The 19,462-nt window shown below is 39.9% G+C and overlaps 1 protein-coding gene across 1 annotated transcript in view; it reads left to right on the top strand.

Moving 5' to 3' along the window:
- The window catches only part of SIDL (SIDL trafficking protein particle complex subunit 10), a 105,875-nt gene that overhangs the window by 31,835 nt on the left and 54,578 nt on the right, over positions 1-19,462 (top strand). Inside the window, exons 7-9 of the mRNA XM_067157603.2 lie at positions 8,152-8,358; positions 14,518-14,703; positions 15,909-16,141. Coding sequence (XP_067013704.2) covers positions 8,152-8,358; positions 14,518-14,703; positions 15,909-16,141 — 626 coding nt within the window. The remainder of the gene's footprint in view (positions 1-8,151; positions 8,359-14,517; positions 14,704-15,908; positions 16,142-19,462) is intronic.

Raw genomic sequence — 19,462 nt, 5'->3', positions numbered from 1 at the left:
ATTTGCTCACTATCATTTCATTACTTTGTAACTACGACTTGTAAACGAGGGCTGAATATCCTAATATTCACTTAGATTCTTGCGACATTCGTTTAAATTTAACTTGCAGTAGATTTCCTCTATCTTGCCACATCACCGAGGAAGAAGGAAGGACAAATTTAGACATCAAATTCTGGGAAAAGCGAGCACGTGTTCAAGCGTTATAACGACAGCTACCGTATTTCGACCAGAATAATTCAAACTGATCACCGCCTATATTTTCAAAGGAGCGTCATGTTGCCATGGATACTGAGTGAAAGGACTAATAGAAGAACAGTTGATATCATGGTTAAGACCCATCAACTCTAATATCTGGAGTGGGGAGAGACGTGTCAACTGATTGGACCACGTGTAGCGACCTGTAATTAGAGCCAGAGAAGGTTATAAAAGGGCGTGTTGGAGCTCTTGGCTTCATTCTTCTTGATTCTGCATTCATTATTATTATTCTTCTGGATTCTTGATTCTTCGATCTTGTATATCGCTGTAGGTCTGAGAACTTGTCTTATGGTTGTTGTACCATAGTGGACTAGTGTGATAGTTTATCACTTCTACATTAATTATTTCGTTACCACGACGTGGTACTTAGGAATTTCTGAATGAGGGGTGTATAGCCACTCTCATCAGGAAGTACGTACAGCTCGGCTACTAGACCGGTTTGTACCAGTCTAAGACAATAGGTAGTATTAAACTAGATAGAAATGAAACTTCAGGGCACATTTTCAGTAAAGTTGGAAGGATTATTAATTGTGTACCCTCTCCACATAACCCAAGGAGGTTTTTCTAACTATGACTTAGGGCTCATCTCCAATATATGGGATAGAGCATAATAGGGAGTGTTATTGTCGAAGCCATCTTCCAAGTAGTGGTCGGTGCACTTAGCAAGGCAGGAATGGTACTTAGCTGCAGATGAAGAGATCTCAAAGACGACCGGTGATGTTCCAGCTACAAGGATGGAAGTTTTCCAAGGACCAGCAGAACAAGACTACATGGTGAGCAAGCGAGTTAAAAATATTGCAAGTTTTCGCGAAGTAGAGTCATTCAACTTTTTGTTAAATTCATTTCCTATTTTAAATTCAGTTCTCGTTAAACCGTCGTCATTTATATTCAATATAATAAATAGTATTTTTCTAGTTCACTTTAATCAATCTGCCTTAATTAGCCTTTTGATTTCTAATTCTCCGGCTTAATGATTAGTGCACTATCACCCCACCCCTGTGATAAGAGTCCGTCCAAGCTTGATTATAAATTTTTATTTTTAAGTCATCAACTTAAAGATTGGCGCCCTTAGCTTGCATGGTTGCACTTCTCGTTCAATGATTGTTCTCCGAGAGGGGAAGTCACATAAATGCCGCTCCAACGTAGGGCGAGAAAATCATTAAGTACGGAGCAGTTAATGACAGTAACGATATCAGAATTCGTATTATGGGCAAAATTTGGATATCCACGTTGCATTAGGAGTGTTTGATTGTGGGAAGGGTCATGGCTGATCAGACGAAAGAGGAGAGGATGTTGCGCAGTGGACGGGCGATAAAAGGCAATAACGTATTGAGTTCAGAGGAAGAGTTGTGTAGTCTAGTAGAGGAAATTGAAGATAGAAGTGTAAGTAGTATGGAGAGTGAAGGCAAGCAGAAAGAAGTCAGTATGGAGTCAGATGATAGTAGGATGGGGGGCGAAGCGGAAGTAAACACTAACAATGAAAGTAATAATAATGATCAGTTAATGGGAATGATGCAGTTAATGTTGAGTAAGATAGAGGACAGTAAATCTGAAATAAAAAACGAATTGGAACACATTAAAACAGATATAGAACAAACTAACACTAAAATTGAGAATATTAAATATGAACTTAAAGAACAGTTAGAGCAAACTAAAGCTGAATTAAGCAGGGAGATGAGGGAAAATAAGGTGGAAGCGAATCGGAGAATGGACGAATACAGTAGGCAGTTACGCGATCTGGTGGTAAAAAATGAACATTTTAATAAGCGATTAGAGGACCAGAAAAGTGAATATGAACGGCAAGGGAAAGAGGTAGAAGAAAAGTTTGCGGAGCAGAGAAGTAAATTCCTGGAATTAATGGGGAAGGAAAACAACTCTACTAGGGAGGAAGTAATGAGGCAGGTCACTAGTATTGATAAGAGAGTTGAGACTCAAAGAGGGGAAATACGGGTATTCAAAGACCACGTCCAACAAGAGATTGACACAGTAAAGCTTAGAATAGAAGATGAGACCTGGGCAAGTGAAGAAAGGTTTGCGATAGCTGAAGAGAATAAGATTGAAATTAGGACATTAAAAGAGAAGCAGGTTAATTTGGAGAGCGAAATTGATAGGAGAGACAAAGATGTAGAATGCCGGATGGAGAAAGCAGAAAATCAGTTAAAACAGGTGGCAAAGGATAAACAGGTTTTCACGGGAAAGCAATGTCTAGGAAATAGCTACATTCGGGAAATTGAACCACCTAAATTTAATGGGAAACAAACGAACCCGCTAGATTTCCTTAAGATGATAGAAAAACGATTTGAAAAGCGTCTAGAGGAAGGGTCTATGGACTGGGAAGACGTTATGGAAAATATTGACCATGCTTTTGTAGGAGAAACTCGGTCTTGGTTCATAGTATATAGGCAAACGATGACGAACCTGAAAGAATTCAGAAATAAGTTTAGAGATAAATTCTGGAATGAAGCGATACAAGCTCGGGAGAGAGAAAGGGTGGTATTTGGGAGGTACAAACAGCATGAGGGAGTCACTATGACCGAGTACTTCCTGGCCCATGTCATGATTTGTCAGAACTTAGATGGTATAACCGAGGGGTCTGATGTAGTAAGACTACTTTTGAGACATTTTCCGGACAGGGTGAGAGAAGCGGCCTGCATGCAAAGAGTTGGTACTATTCAGGAGATGGAGAACCTACTAGGCAGTTTTGATGCTTTAGGTAACCTTAGGAGTAGAACGGAGAATATACAGAGCTTTAGTCATCACAACGGAATGAGACATAACGGAAGAACACAGAATCACGAAGCTCGCAATCAGTTCAGACCTCAGCATAACAGTAGGAGCGGAGCACCTGAATATAGGACAGGAAATTCCCAACGGGGGCCAGAGCAATGTACTAATGAGTCCAACGTCAATACACAAAGGGAACCTTTAAACTAACTAGAGGCTGTAATCTGAGGTCAGAATTCCAGCCTAGTACGAAGGTAGCGAAGTGTCTTGTCATGAAAGTGTTACCATATGACCTAGATGTTAGAGACGATTTGTTGTATGAACCCGAGCAGAATAATGAAGATTCAAGTAATAAAGTAGTCAATCCCGTTGTTAAATTGAAAGTTTGGGGGGCGTGGGTTAAAGTTTTGATTGATTCTGGTAGCCAAATATCATGTATTAGTTCTCAGTGGTATGAGTCATTAGTGAAACAGGGTATTCAGTTGGAGGAAATGCCTGTTAAGTCTACTTTCATCATTACGGCTGTTGGAAAGAAGTCTAAGCAAATTTGTAAACAAGTAGCTGTTCCGATCTGTATTAATAATTTTATTAGCGTTCAGATATGTTTGGTAATTCCGCATTTGATATTTGATCTTATCTTGGGATCTGACTGGTTAACGTTAAAATTGGCTCAGTTAAATTACTATGATGCAGTGCTAAATTTGAGGTGGAATAATGAGGATATCAAGGTCAAGTTTGAGGAGGAAATTCAGCGGAAAACGGAAGGTAGTACAGTGTGGAGAATGAGAGAGGTTTCTAAAGTTAATGAAGAGGCTAGTGAGGGCCTGAAGTTGTGCCAGTTGTGGATTAATGAGGATAAAATATGTGGCTTGAAAGAAGCCGTAAGTAGAAATCAATTAAATGAAGTCCAGAAGGACAAATTATTTGAAGTGTTATGTGAACACATGGAGATTTTTTCTGAGAAACCTGGTGTTACCCATCTGTACGAGCATTCTTTTTCTGTGCTGGATAAGAGTCCATTCAGCGGACCGCGGTATCCGATACCACACAAATATGCCATAGCCGTAGAGGATCAAATTCAAGCTATGTTAGCAGACGATGTGATTGAATTATCAAACAGTCAATACGTTAATCCCTTAATTGTCGTGCCTAAGTCTGATGGATCAATACGTCTGTGTATTGAATGCGAGAGCGTAGTGAATGGTTCATATAACATTAGTAGTTTACGGAGATACCTGTCGTGTGAGGTGGCTGAACCGGATTGTGAGATATAGGTCAGTAACTCGGGGAAGTTGCTACCTGTTATGTCAGACTACGAGCGGAATGAGTTTACCTCTCAATTGTGGTGGTATTTCCTAGTTGTGTTTGTAAACAAGGGAGGTGTTTGTAACTAGCGGTAGATTTACGCTCGTTCATGCCGATAGATCATCTGTTTTCTGTATGTGAGGCCATGAAATGTTATATCTTATCTGTTTTCTGAGATGTTACCGAAGGCTAATTAAAGCTGACGATGGCAAATAATTAATTTTCCCGTATGTGCATTTCTAACTTGCAATAATTTTACCGTGAGCTTAAATCGCGTGTGTATTCGTGTGAAGTGTATTGCATCCTGCTTCAAGATAAGGTTGAAACATTCGAGAGAGTGATTAAGGTGTAAATTGATTGTATCATTTGTTTTCCATGGTTTTAATGTAAAAGATGGGAAGAGAACGTGTTACTGCTATCTAGCAAAGAATGTCGGAAAGATGGAGAGTAAAAGGACTAATAGACACTCGGGAGAGTTTGTAATCTGAATTATATATATATTATGTTATATTCTCAAAGATAATCTTGTTTTTTAAAAAATGGAAAGTTGCTCGTGTTGGGCATAATTTAGTATCTAAACCTCAAGATGAACTGAAATAACAGACATTCGCAATGGTAAGCAGTCTAAGAGAGATATGGAAACAGTGAGAAATAATTAATTGTATGAAAATAATGTCGCTCGTAATGGGCAGGTAATAGAGGTATTTCATGTCAATGTGGGAGTAAGTGTGTGAGTTCTCAACTCATGTAATATTTGTTAAGAACTCATGGGGGCGTATGTAACGTTCTAGACGTCACAGTGTAATTATGTTAATTTTATTATATGTAATTAATTCAGGAATTTAACGTCATGATATTTATCTTGGTATGTAATTGTATTATAATTCATGGTTGATCATTTGCTCACTATCATTTCATTACTTTGTAACTACGACTTGTAAACGAGGGCTGAATATCCTAATATTCACTTAGATTCTTGCGACATTCGTTTAAATTTAACTTGCAGTAGATTTCCTCTATCTTGCCACATCACCGAGGAAGAAGGAAGGACAAATTTAGACATCAAATTCTGGGAAAAGCGAGCACGTGTTCAAGCGTTATAACGACAGCTACCGTATTTCGACCAGAATAATTCAAACTGATCACCGCCTATATTTTCAAAGGAGCGTCATGTTGCCATGGATACTGAGTGAAAGGACTAATAGAAGAACAGTTGATATCATGGTTAAGACCCATCAACTCTAATATCTGGAGTGGGGAGAGACGTGTCAACTGATTGGACCACGTGTAGCGACCTGTAATTAGAGCCAGAGAAGGTTATAAAAGGGCGTGTTGGAGCTCTTGGCTTCATTCTTCTTGATTCTGCATTCATTATTATTATTCTTCTGGATTCTTGATTCTTCGATCTTGTATATCGCTGTAGGTCTGAGAACTTGTCTTATGGTTGTTGTACCATAGTGGACTAGTGTGATAGTTTATCACTTCTACATTAATTATTTCGTTACCACGACGTGGTACTTAGGAATTTCTGAATGAGGGGTGTATAGCCACTCTCATCAGGAAGTATGTACAGCTCGGCTACTAGACCGGTTTGTACCAGTCTAAGACAATAGGTAGTATTAAACTAGATAGAAATGAAACTTCAGGGCACATTTTCAGTAAAGTTGGAAGGATTATTAATTGTGTATCCTCTCCACATAACCCAAGGAGGTTTTTCTAACTATGACTTAGGGCTCATCTCCAATATATGGGATAGAGCATAATAGGGAGTGTTAGTGTCGAAGCCATCTTCCAAGTAGTGGTCGGTGCACTTAGCAAGGCAGGAGTGGTACTTAGCTGCAGATGAAGAGATCTCAAAGACGACCGGTGATGTTCCAGCTACAAGGATGGAAGCTTTCCAAGGACCAGCAGAACAAGACTACATGGTGAGCAAGCGAGTTAAAAATATTGCAAGTTTTCGCGAAGTAGAGTCATTCAACTTTTTGTTAAATTCATTTCCTATTTTAAATTCAGTTCTCGTTAAACCGTCGTCATTTATATTCAATATAATAAATAGTATTTTTCTAGTTCACTTTAATCAATCTGCCTTAATTAGCCTTTTGATTTCTAATTCTCCGGCTTAATGATTAGTGCACTATCACCCCACCCCTGTGATAAGAGTCCGTCCAAGCTTGATTATAAATTTTTATCTTTAAGTCATCAACTTAAAGATTGGCGCCCTTAGCTTGCATGGTTGCATTTCTCGTTCAATGATTGTTCTCCGAGAGGGGAAGTCACACAACATGCTGGCTGAAAATGGACTGTGATTAAATATCCATTACACTGAATGTTTAGACTGTGGCTCCCAAATCAATGACACCATCAACACCGATAGACAAAACTTACAAAAGATCACCCATTTTAATGTCTTGGGACTCCGGTCACATCGTGATGATGATGCTGCCCCTGGCACCAAGCTAAGAGTCTGTTCATCATGGTCCAAGTGGAGGCAGGTAACTGATGTACTCGGCGACAAAGTGATGTCGCTGCTACCTTCCCAATTCTTGCCTTTTCCCATCCTTCCGTTGTCAAAAACCTTCCATGTATTAAAACTACTGCCAGAAAGCTTTCCCCCAATTCGCGAGCCAAGGCCATAGCAGAGAGCCTAGGATTTGCTTTGCTTTTTGTGAGAGAAAACATTCATCAGTTTGTGTCTTTTCTTTTTCCCACCTCAATTTCCCTTTTTCTTTGGTAAAATTGAGCCAGTCTGTTTGTGCCACTGTATAAATACAGGTGCACTGGGTTATTCAGCATACTCGCTGCTAATCGACAAGTAAAACTGAACATCCATGAAACTAACAAATTTTTCCCCAAAAGTCCAATTTACCCACTGAAGTTCAGGAATTCAGAGCGATTGTTTATGTTATTGTGCAACTTTGGGGACGTGCCTCTGATGGCAGAGGCTCCCATTTGTGTTGGAAATCACATCCATTCACAAGGGATAACGAACATTTTCCAGACTGGAGAAAAAGGTGGTCATAACTAAGCAAAAAATTGTGACATGATAAGTGGGGTATTTTTATATAAATTTAATGTGATGGGAGTTGGTACTTTGAATTCACAGCATCCTAAGCATAAAAAATATCTTAATGAGGATTCAAGTTCTCACCCTTTCAGTAGTCTTTCCATTCAGGATTGAAAGAGCATTGGTGATTTTCTGTTTGCTTGATAAAATTAACTGGTACTGATCCAAACAGCAAAGACTGTCCATGAACTGAGAGGAAAGGGCTGGCCTTGTCCAGTAGGTCAAGGCCTTACCTGTGCTGGAACACCAAGAAATATGTGTGTAGTCGAATCTCTTGATCTGCTCCTGTTATTTTTCCCTCGTATGATTTTTACAGATAACCAAAAAGCACAAAGAAGCAGCTTATGGAAACTCTAGTGTTCTGTATATTTTTGCATGGACATTGAAGACATCTGATATAAATGAATTGTTACCTTTGAAGTGTGGTGCTGGTGGCAGTTGCTTCGCAACATGCAGAGAGCAAGAAGAATAAACATGGCCATTTAAAATGGATGTGGCATTTGTGTCAGGCTCTCAACGATTTATCAAATTCACATTTTGCAATACCTTTGTTATCTGGTACAATGTGATGGTACTAGCCTTGAAAATGAAAACTGTTGGGATGGTTTAACCAAATTAAACATTTCACTAGGAAACCTCTTCAGATTTCACTCAGACTAGCTGAAGATCAGCTCAAATAGGGAACCATAGTTCACACTTGGAAAATTTTCATGGGTACACAACTTCTCAGTAATGAGGAAATTCAAGTCAGAAGAAGATACGTAGTTCTACATGTACAGATGAGTGATATTGGCTTGTTCCAGATAGCACAACGGTCGCTGCCATTTCTGCACAACTGTATCAAGGAGCTGGATATCCTTGAGATCAGCACACCACCTGGCGCTGTGGCATGCTGGGTATTCCTCTGCTGCCTCGAGGTGCTGCACACGTGCGAACGCTTCAATGATAGTGGCCAGGTAGAGGCTTATTCTCTCTACACTGCCAGCCTCTGGGCCTATGCAAGGGATAAGGTAAGGCAGAATTCTCTGTAATGCTTAGTTTACACAGTGCCAGTTGATGAGACAATTGTTGACGACAGTTGTCCTCTATTTATTGCGGAACAGTCTCTGTCCAGTCCAGTTGAACATGAGAAAGCTAGTGCCATGCTAGTAGATGATGAGAAATGGCTGAGTGCACAGTGTCTGCAGTATCCCGTAAGGAATTAAATTTATTTTGTAATTAAATGTGCTGGGAATTCATTGCTGACTTATACAAAGTTTTGACCTCAATGTCATTGAATCTTTGAATTTTAATTTTACCAGCAACCTCAGAAAGTGCCGCTTGACAAGCATTTTTGTTTTTGTACAGGTCTCCGTGCTCGTCCTACAAACGTCATCGTTCCCTATACAGCTCAATGAATTTTACATTAATATCATCACCTCCACTTTGGAGGCATAATTACGCGAACAGCTTACAAATAATTTTAAAATGAAAGTATTTAAATTGGGAACATGCATCATTTTCAAAAATATTTTTATTGAAAAGTACACCAATGAAATAGTACGTAAATGTATTACATTGTGGCATGTTGCCTTGTTTTCTACCAATAAAAAAATATTTAATAGTGCCTTTCCGCAAGGCGAGTGAAACGGCCTCTGACGTAAGCGGCGCGCTGTGACGTCACGATCCAGTACCGCATGGAGCTCTACCAGCCGTTGTGCATCAGCCGTTGCTAAAAGCCGATTGTTTATTATTCATGATCGCGAATAACTTCAAAATGATAGAAGAAAGGTTCAAAACAGCACAGTCAGACAATCTATCATGTGTAAATGTCATCATTCTTGAAAAATAGTGAGTTTTTGTTGCCGCAGAAATTCGCGGATAACAAGCAAGTTTGTAAGTGGCGTCTTTTATATACGTGCAATGTACTGCAACCCATAGTATTAGGATAACAACGAACCTGGATAGATATCACATCACTTTCAACATTTCCTTCTAGACTGATTCCCCTATTAAAGAATAACATTACATTTTCGGGCTTTCGGCATTAGTAAAGTAAGAAATCGGATTTCAGCACTAACATAAACATATAGGTAGCATTATAGTACTAGTCCGCCTCTGTGGTGTAGTGGTTAATGTGTGCCACTCCCGGAGGCCCGGTTTCGATTCCCGGCTCTGCCATGAAAGTTGAAAACAAATAGTACGAGGGCTGGAACGGGGTCTACTCAGCCTCGGGAGGTCAACTGAGTAGAAGGGTTTCGAATCCCACCTCAGCCATCCTCGAAGTGGTTTTTCGTATTTTCCTACTTCTCCTCCACGCACCTAAGGCCACGGCCGTTTCCTTCCCTCTTCCTTGTCTACCCCTTCCGATCCTCCCATCCTCCAACAAGGCCCCTGTTGAGCATAACAGGTGAGGCCGCCTGGGCGAGGTAATGGCCCTCCTCACCAGTTTCATCACCATACTCAAAGTCTCACGTTCCAGGACACTGCCCTTGAAGTGGTAGAGGTGAAATCCCTCGCTGAGTCCGAGAGAAAAGTGTCCTGGTGACATTTTAGTCGCTCAATACAGGAATGTCTTTGGGTACTGTGACTTTTACTTTTTTTTTTTTTTTTTTTTTTTTTTCTGTTTGCTTACCGTCACACCGTCACATATAGGTCTTATGGCGACGACGGGACAGGAAAGGCCTAGGAATGGGAACAAAGCGGCCGTGGCCTTAGGTACAGTCTCAGCATTTGCCTGGTGTGAAAATGGAAAACCACGGAAAACCATCTTCAGGGCTGTCGGCAGTGGGGTTCAAAACCCACTATCTCCCGGATGCGAGCTCACAGCTGCGCGCTCCTAACCACACGGCCAACCGGCGCGGTATTTTTATCCTTCGGTTTATTGACTTGGCTTGTATAACCTAAAACTTAGGCTAAGTTGGATAATATTTTAAACACCTACATCACTATTTTCACCTGTGTGCAATTATCTTATTTATTTCATTAATATTATGATAATTATTATAATTGAGCATTGTTAACTTGTAAGACCCCAACAGACAAGCATTGGTTTTGTGTAGAGTTATACATTTGTTAAATTCATGTTTCCTTTCATGATGCACACGCCTATTCTTTGTTACATTATAGAGTATTTAGATATAGCCTAAATTTCTTTACCAATTAAGCTCTTCAATAAAGGCATACATAACATTCAAACAAATTCATCTTACGTTAAAATCTTCAAAAAAATAAACTGTAGACTTTTCCGGTATATCACCAGCATTTCTCCAGCTCGCCAAAATCCATTTCTCCCTACTTTTAGCGTCTTTGGAACGTTTATAAACAATTTGTTTGGTATGGTATGCGATGTTCTATTGCACATCGGAACTCTACACCATTTATAAGTTTTCTGCCTCACTGTGTGCAGGATTCATTTTAAGTCTAAAATATGCCACTCAGATTATTATCCAATGTATAGACCTCGAATTTAACCATACTAGACACTAACGTAAAGTAGAAATACGCGAAGTGTATCCTGCTTCTCACAGCACACTATGTGTTATTTCGTCTGCTAATTCAGTCAACCTGTACGATGACGTCAGGCCAATGAGATCGCGTACTTGCGTGACGTGACATTTTCGTAGATTTTTATCATGTTTGGAGTTATTATTTGTACATTCTAATCACATTTTTGAATTCTGCATGCAATTTTGAATCAGATTAGCATATTTTTAATTAAAACCCCGGATCATGCATGTTCCCTATTATCTAGACCACACAGGCAGCTGCAACTCTTTGTTGACACAAGCAAACTGGAATAAGATAAATATACAGTTACTGGCCTGTCACGTTTACACAGCGCCAACTGTCCCGACAGTACTGAGCCTCAGGTGGTGGGGGTTGCAGCTGGGCCCAGTCTACTTCTAGAGACTATCAATTGCCTGGGCAATTGTGAGGGCACTTGTCTGGACTGAAGTGTTCACACGAAACCAATAACTGTAAGCCAGTCAGCTTTCTGCTGACAATTGTCTCATCAACTGGCATTGTGTAAACTAGGCTGCTGGTTCAATTATTTCACCTAGATACTTAAATTTGTCTACTTGAGCGATATTTCCATATCTGGTGATTAGCTGCTATTTCATTATTATTATTATTATTATTATTATTATTATTATTATTATTATTATTATTATTATTATTATTATTATTATTATTATTTAATAATAATGTCAATTTGAGTTCTTCTACATCCATGTCTGCTCAGATCCCATTTCTGCATTTTACCTTCATCTGGAAGTCAGGCTTGAGCAGTCATGGATGGACCATTTTGACGGATATTTGGTCTTGAAATGGGGAGTGTTGGATAAGAAGTAAGCTGAATTCTTATTCTTCTTATGCTTCGTCTGTCACCTTTATCCAGGGAGCTCCTGAGTCTGGCAGTAGATCATTACCCTCCATCTACTACTTGCATCTTCCTACAGACACAAGAATGCATGCAGTGTCTGGGGTACTCCTTAACTCTCTGTCCTGATCCACTTTGAATCTTCGTATAGGCCAGTACTAAAGTAGCCTTGCCACATCCAAAGTTATTTTATACCTAACAACCAGGTTTCAATGAGGCCGCCCCTAACCTGGAGAACAGATGTGCATGAAGCACTTCGGTGGCACTGGGGGATCAGCACCCACTTTAGGAGCTCTTCAGTTCAATGCCGCTGACCCCTTTTAGAGAGCCGGCATATTTACCGTCACCCAACAGTCGGCACTGAGTTGCTGGCTCCATGGTCTACCCCTTCCTGTAGCAGGTAATTTCGGTCATACTCAAAAGAAAGCTGAATTAACACAGGAAATACGAAAAGAGAAAACGATAAGGATGAATACAAAAAGGGGCTAGGAGCAGAGGACAAACCTAGGAGGAAAAGAGCTGAATAGAAAAATACACATAAGTGACAAATGAAGTCATATGTAGAAAGATAGGAACGTGAAAAGAAACGTGTACAATAGGATGAACACAATGACAGGTCAGTGTAGGAAAGAGGAGACAAGAACAGACATAAAAATACAAAAGGATAAGGACAATCCCCACATCTTCATATATCATCGTTGCGCCTGTGGAAACCACTATGTGATACCGTATTTTCTCGCATAATTAATGCCCTTGCATAATTTACGCATTCCAATATTTTGGGGTCCAAAGTGAAGAAAGTGAAGAAAAGAAATGTTCGAACATCCATCATGCAGCTCCGGATGCGATTCAAAATAAAAATGTCAACTACTCAGGTAGCAGCCTTCCTATTGCGAAACCTGGCATACCAAATACCGGGCAACCTGCTGTTATCAGCCGGTAGGAAATACCACTGCACTAGTTCATCGACAGAATCAGCATAGAACTGACTAGTGACGCTCGATTCCAGTCTGGTACAGACTTATTTTACGGGTGTTTCGGGTATGGGACATACGTTTTCCGTGATCTCAAAATTGTTTGTTAGTCCATAGTGAGCAAGTATTCAAGTAATACTGCATCATATAAACTCGCGGTGATCAGTTACGCCTAAACAGACAGGAATAGGCCAGCGGGCTGCAAGTATTCATTGTCTGAATGCAACGTGTGCTACCGCGATAACAGAAGTGCACGTCAAGCGGCCAACAAGTCTCGCAAAGCATTTCGCAGACCAAAAAGCGGGACGTTTTCAAAAGTAGGGGAGGATCTGCTTAAATATATGATTTTGTTACGCAACGTTGGATATGCCGTTTCTCACGAAATGCTGTATTTTAAAGAATGAGAAATAGTTGCTGTGCATGGAATGAGTGTAAAATAAGAAACAATGTTAGGTTCATTGGTCCACCCAATCGATACACCAAACTTTCTTTTTATGATTGATAAAGCATGGTTCATTTGGTTGGATATTTCAATTCACAGATCAGTAGAATCCGAGATACAGAGAACCCGCACATTTTACAGCCAAGACCACTGCACGACGTGATATGGGGTCTGTGGTTTGCTATTAGTGCCAGACAGCAATCTCAAACCATTTTTGCTGAACTGTCTAAAGAAGGAAAAAGGTACGGCCATGTCCAGCAGGATGGCACGACGGCTCATACGGCGTATAGCTCTTTGCAACAGTTGCAGGAAGTGTTCCATGATGATCAGATCACAGTAAAGGCTTATGGCCCCCTCGTTCACTTGATTTAAGCTCCTGCAACTTATATCTATGGGGAAATCTCAAAAGAAAAGTTTACAAGCATAATCCTCGAACTGCAGAAGAATTTACAATTAAATAAAATTAGGAACACTGCACATTTCATCAGTGTCCATGAACCGCAAAGTGTGTTTCAAAATCTCATAAGATGTGAAGCTTGCATCGCAGCTAAGGGAGATCACTTTCAGCATCTGCTCTAAATACTGGTGAGTTTGGTTTCATTTACTAGTTGATTTTTTGATTTATTTACTTATTCTGAGCATGCATATAGCTGCTGAGTTCAGTTCCATTTAGTTTCTATAGGCATTATCATGCCGCTTCTTCGAAAGGACGACGTCTGCTCGCCATTGCGGGCACTGCGCTCGTTGTCACTGCTTCTCTGCACTCCTATGCCTTGGTACTCCATGACAAAGTCTTAAAATGTGGAGAAGTACTGACCTACAGCACATATATTATGAACAGCAAGAATTCCTTGGCAATATTCGCACAGTATTGAACCTTAGATGACAGAACCTTACCAGTCAAAGTTCTAAGCTAAAACACGTAGTGGATGTTGCAGGCGCAACGATGATATACTGCTGCCTACAGATACTTGGTGTGCGTGTGTGTGTGTGCGCGTGTGCATCTCAAACGCAAGAACCAACTTGCATTGAGAGGCTCTCTTACGAAAGTGGGAAGTTGCAGAAAACTGTAACAGTATTATAAAAAGGCCTATCCGACTTCCCTTAGTCACTTCTCTTCCATTCATTATGCTGTTAAATTTTGAAATTTGTGAAATCTTTGATTTTCCCATCTTTCAGAGGGATTTACTTTTCCATTTTCTGTTCCTCAATGAAACAGTGATCACCAACATGCTTATCTCCTTTGTATAAAAATGTATTTTCTACCCATTCACTCTTAAACATAGTTACTATTATTATTTTTCAGATTTATTTTCAAAATGAATATCTTATATTTTGCCGATGTAATTTTTTTTTCTGTTCCTAGTAAAGAGCTTGGTTCTTTTCTCAGTTACGGGAGTTAGGTGAACTATGTGGCCTGATGCCTGGCTCAGAACCAACCAGTGAACAGTTACACCTGGTAGTGGGACTCTCCGCTGGAATGGGGGACTCTCCTGGCAATGGGACGCTCCCTACCCCCACGGACAAACTGAAGGAGGCCCTGTCATCCAAGGAAGCCTTCAAGAAGCATTATCTGGTGAGTGCTGCTTGAATATTATTGACCTATCATGTGGACAGTAATTATTATTATTGGTCACATTGGACCACTTGTCATTCCACACCCACTTGGTTGTTACGATCTGCCCAGTACTTTTTAATTCATTCCAATCCTAACTTTATCAGTTCGTCTGAAATCACTATAGCCCTTATATGTGCCATTTCTGCTGAAAATTTTTGAGTCTTAATAAGGGTGTTAATCTTATTTTTATTCTCTACGAAGACCAATTGGATGCCCTAGAAAAATGTGGTTAGACCAGATAAGAAAGACCTAGAGGAGAGAGGAGAAACATGGTTTTTAAACATCCTACCCGGCTCACTGGAAGGAGTTCAGTTCATCACTTGGAGGCTTTAGTTTAGTGAAAAATGTGGTGTGACATGTGTTTCTCTGGTCACTGCCCCTTAAAGTGTTATGGATAACATGAGAAATTTCAGGAGGAGTGACACATAAATAACCACCTGTTCATCTCTTGATCATCAAGAATTTGTTTCATTGGAAGATAACCAGAACAGACCTACTTCTTATGGGTATTTCAAGCCGTGCAACAATCCGTTTGCTTGGAATAACCATTGTACTCATGTGTGCATCCGACTGAGCTTCCCTTTCCTCATGAATGTCCTCATGTACTACAGTGCAGATTGAATCCTCGGACACCTGGAGATTACCTGACAGTGGTCCTCTTCAACGTTCTGGGGCTCTTGTTGATAATGTTCTTCACCTGCTGTTTGAACTGTGGTGTCATCACTCTGTCCGAACATGGAAAATGCATTTTAAGGTTAGTTCCAGGGGTCATATCCCGGGTGGAGGCTTCCTGTTCCTACTAAATGACCTGGCAACTTTCAAAAGCAGGGAAATTTCTACATATGGCAATTAATTTGCTCATAATTACACACAGTTATATGTCCTCACCTGAGCGACTGGAGTGGGACATTGATGGTGATAAGTCCTCAAATTCCTTACGTACTCTGTAAAGAACATGGCTATCCTCTCACCACTTGTTTTCCTGTTTCTTCACCCATTCCTGGCTCCTTCCAGCCTGGCGTGCTGGAGTGGAGAATCTATGATGATGGCATTTTAAAATCTAATAATTTAAACTTTTCTAAATTTAGCCTTTATTAGCAAATTGATTGTAAATAGAGAGGTTTTGTGTGCCAGGTTATAATTGCAATCTTTGTTTTGTTTAGGAACTTGCTGAGCTTGCGATGGGCACATACAAGCACATAGGACGCATCCGCTCGGCACGGCTCATCGGTCTGGACCTGGCAGCCTTCTACCAGCAGCTAGGGGAGCCTCACAAAGCAGTCGTGTTCCTAACAGACGCCCTAAAGACGTTCGAAGAAGAGAATTGGAGACGGTTATCGGTCAGCACCCAAGTAGACATTGCTGGCTGCTACAAGAAGATGAACGATAAGGAGAAGTAAGTTTTATGATAACTTCCTAAATATATAAGGCAAGGAAGCATACGGAGCACAGCAACATACCGGGTATGAATATATTATAGTACGCAGCAGAAAAGAAACGTTGCAAAGATACAGTTCGTCAACTAAGGCTATGCACTAAAAAGGAAGTATTGCCACCCTATTCTCTTCTTTAATGGCTTATCATTGCTGCCAACTTAACTGGTTCCATATAAAAATTGTGAAACATAAAACATCAACAAGCTAACCTCAATATAAAGGTCAATAATGGAGGTTCCTTTGCCTTAGTAAATGATCAATCAAGATATTCACACTTAAGTCTGTTTTCAAGCTCAGTGAAAAATTAAGAAACAAACACTCTCTCTCACCCTCCACTCAGTTTAATGTTCTATACTTCTGCCTTTACTTTGATATACACATTCCTACAACCATATTCTTCAGCGTTTTCCTTGTGTAAATAATTCAGCTCCCTCCTTCAAATTTGCTATTACTTGTCAGACTGAAGTGAAACCATGCTGTAAAATTACACACAAGCAAATATATCACATGTACATATGCTGTAAGTCAATAAGAATACACAAAAAGCTAAATCTGCAAACCGTACCAAAGTGGTGACAAGACAAGGTTAGGTTGATACCAAACTTTCCTTCCATTTCAACTGAACTGATCTTTATAGAGGAGGTAATGCCGTTTTCCCTTTCGGAGGAGTTCTTGCAGATTATTTTTCGCTTCTTATACATCCTGGTTGAATATTTTATACATTCGAAATGGAAGAAGTAAGACTGTATTAACACAATGCTCTCCGCTCACGTATCAATACGTGTTTCCAAGCACGGTGCTCTGCAGCCGATCACGTATGAATACGTGTTTGTGCAAGTCTGTCTTCTGATGCTATCTAACGGTTATTGAGGAATTATTTTTAGATTTACGTTGATGTGCCTAAATGGTAGAAAATCTACGCTTCTTTTAGTATTGGTTTTGCCCGTTTTAGTGCGTCAGTGGCATTTGTTTTTGCCTCTGAATATCTTCCGTGTATCCATCAATGCTAGTAAACAAAAATGGCAGCGCCGGTAAACAAAAACAGTGGACTGGCTCCTGGTGATACTATACATGAATTATACGCTGAAAATTTGTCATATGTTTCCCGTGATTGTGAGGAGAGTGAAGATGAATTGTCTAATGATAATTCTAGTGCTAGTGTCATGCATTTATGTGGAAGTGATGCGTAGAATGACACGTTTATTGCACCATGCGAGCAACGACCTGATGCTTCAGATAGCAAAGATGGTCTATATGTAAGTACTGTTGATAATATTCTCCCTATTTCTGGCAGTGAGTGACCTAACAGGATATCATACTGTTTTTGGAGTCTTTCTCGTGGACGCCTGGTGTTAAAACTTCACCGAGTGAACCTGAAAATATAGATTGTGATGTCAAGTTGTTCATTTGTAATGATTTGTTGGCGTATATGGTGGAGGAATCAAACAGATATCATTACCAAAATAAACCGAAATATAAAATCTCACCAAAAACTTTAAAGTGGACAGATATAACTGTGAATGAACCTAAAATTATTAAATTACGATACCCTGCAATAACTCCATGTCTCTGCCAAAACCTTCCGGCCACAGGGGCCAGTTATACGTCAGATGGGCCGGACAGCAATGTGTTAATAAAATGCTGCGGTCGTCATTTAACGCAGACTACGTTAAATGCATTATTCAAACATTTAAAGTTAAAAACTTCATGATTGTTCCGTATTGAATAGAGAAAATAAGATGTACAATATTATAGGGAAGGATCCACCTTTCAATACTCCGTAGTAAAAAGTAGTTACAACCTGTTTAATGGGACCGGTTTCAACACATTTAGAGTGTCATCATCAGCCAATTAGCGAAGATCTTAACAATAACTAACATATTAAACATAGGCAAAATATTAACATTGTATCACATCGTGGCAATTCAGTTAATGTTCAAAACACAATAATCACAGTCAAGAGAGTAAACAGAACATCACTATCTTGCGCCGAAAACAAATATATTTGAAGTTCATAAGCAGATCAAGTATGCACTTATGTAAAGTCATTGCTAGGCAGGTCTTGTAGGCATTTGTTTTCCGGCCGAAGGGTAAAAGGTGACATGAATGAAGTCAAAGTGGATATATAGGTTTTAAAATAATTTAAAACGTTAAAAAAGAATAAAGCCAAATAAAAATATATTAAAAATGGGAAGAAATAATGAAAGAAATACGAGGTTCAACTCGAAACAACTTGCCGTAGTAATTGATAAAGAAATGATAAATAGAGAAAGGGGGTGGGGGACGTTTATTAGAGGGTGGTGATGGTGGTTATTGTTATTAGAGGAAATACAATTGGGCAACAATCCTTTATATAACACTAATTCGAGGAAAAAAAGAGGAAGAGAACCGACACTTCGAAAAATGAAGATATCGGTTAAAGGAAGACAAGGGCCACGAAGGGCGTGAAAATGAGACTCCCTAGCCCTCGCAAACCTAATAGCATCGGGGTCGGAAAAGAACAAGAGTTGACCAAGGGAGGTCGGACAGGATAGATGAAAGTGAGGAGCCTGGCACAAGTAAGTGGAAGCAATGCCAGGACTCAGCTAAGGGCCCCGTGGTCGCCAACCCACGCTCCGAAGTTCAGAGCCCCTGGGGGATGGAGGGTGGGAAGGAAAGAAAAATGGAAGGGATCTGATACTTCGAAAAATGAAGATATCAGCTAAAGGAAGACAGGTTGTAACTACTTTTTACTACGGAGTATTGAAAGGTGGATCCTTCCCTATAATATTGTACATCTTATTATTCAAACATGTCACAATTCTACTCACATGGTATTACCCAAAGAGATTTACAATCCTAAAGAAAAAGAAAATACGCTTTACTTACTCCCGCAAATGTAACACTAGTGATTTTCACAATACGGCAGTGGCAGTACGTATAATCTCGCAAGTCACGAAAAAATCACGACTATATAGACCAACATGCAAGATTAACAGTAACTCTAAGACATCATATCAGCAAGTAGGGTTGCTAAACTGTATGGTTAGCGACATGGAATCGAACCCAACAGTTAGAAAATAACTATAAATCACTACCTTCAGTATTAACAGGCGAGGAAGAGTAAGGTTGTACCCTTAGTGTATAGGCTGGAAGTACATACTAGGAATGTACTCTTACCATATGTTTCCATGACAGGTGAATTCTACTCCTGCCTGTCTTCATTTCTGAGCACTTTCGGTAAACATGTGGTTTATGTTGTCAATTTCCTGTTATTTCTATAAATAATGAGAAAGAACTCC

The sequence above is a fragment of the Anabrus simplex genome, chromosome 13 (genome assembly GCF_040414725.1).
Source record: "Anabrus simplex isolate iqAnaSimp1 chromosome 13, ASM4041472v1, whole genome shotgun sequence".
Classification (NCBI taxonomy): domain Eukaryota; kingdom Metazoa; phylum Arthropoda; class Insecta; order Orthoptera; family Tettigoniidae; genus Anabrus; species Anabrus simplex.
The sequence above is the reverse complement of the archived record's forward strand: the minus strand, read 5'-3'. Positions and strand labels throughout refer to the sequence as shown.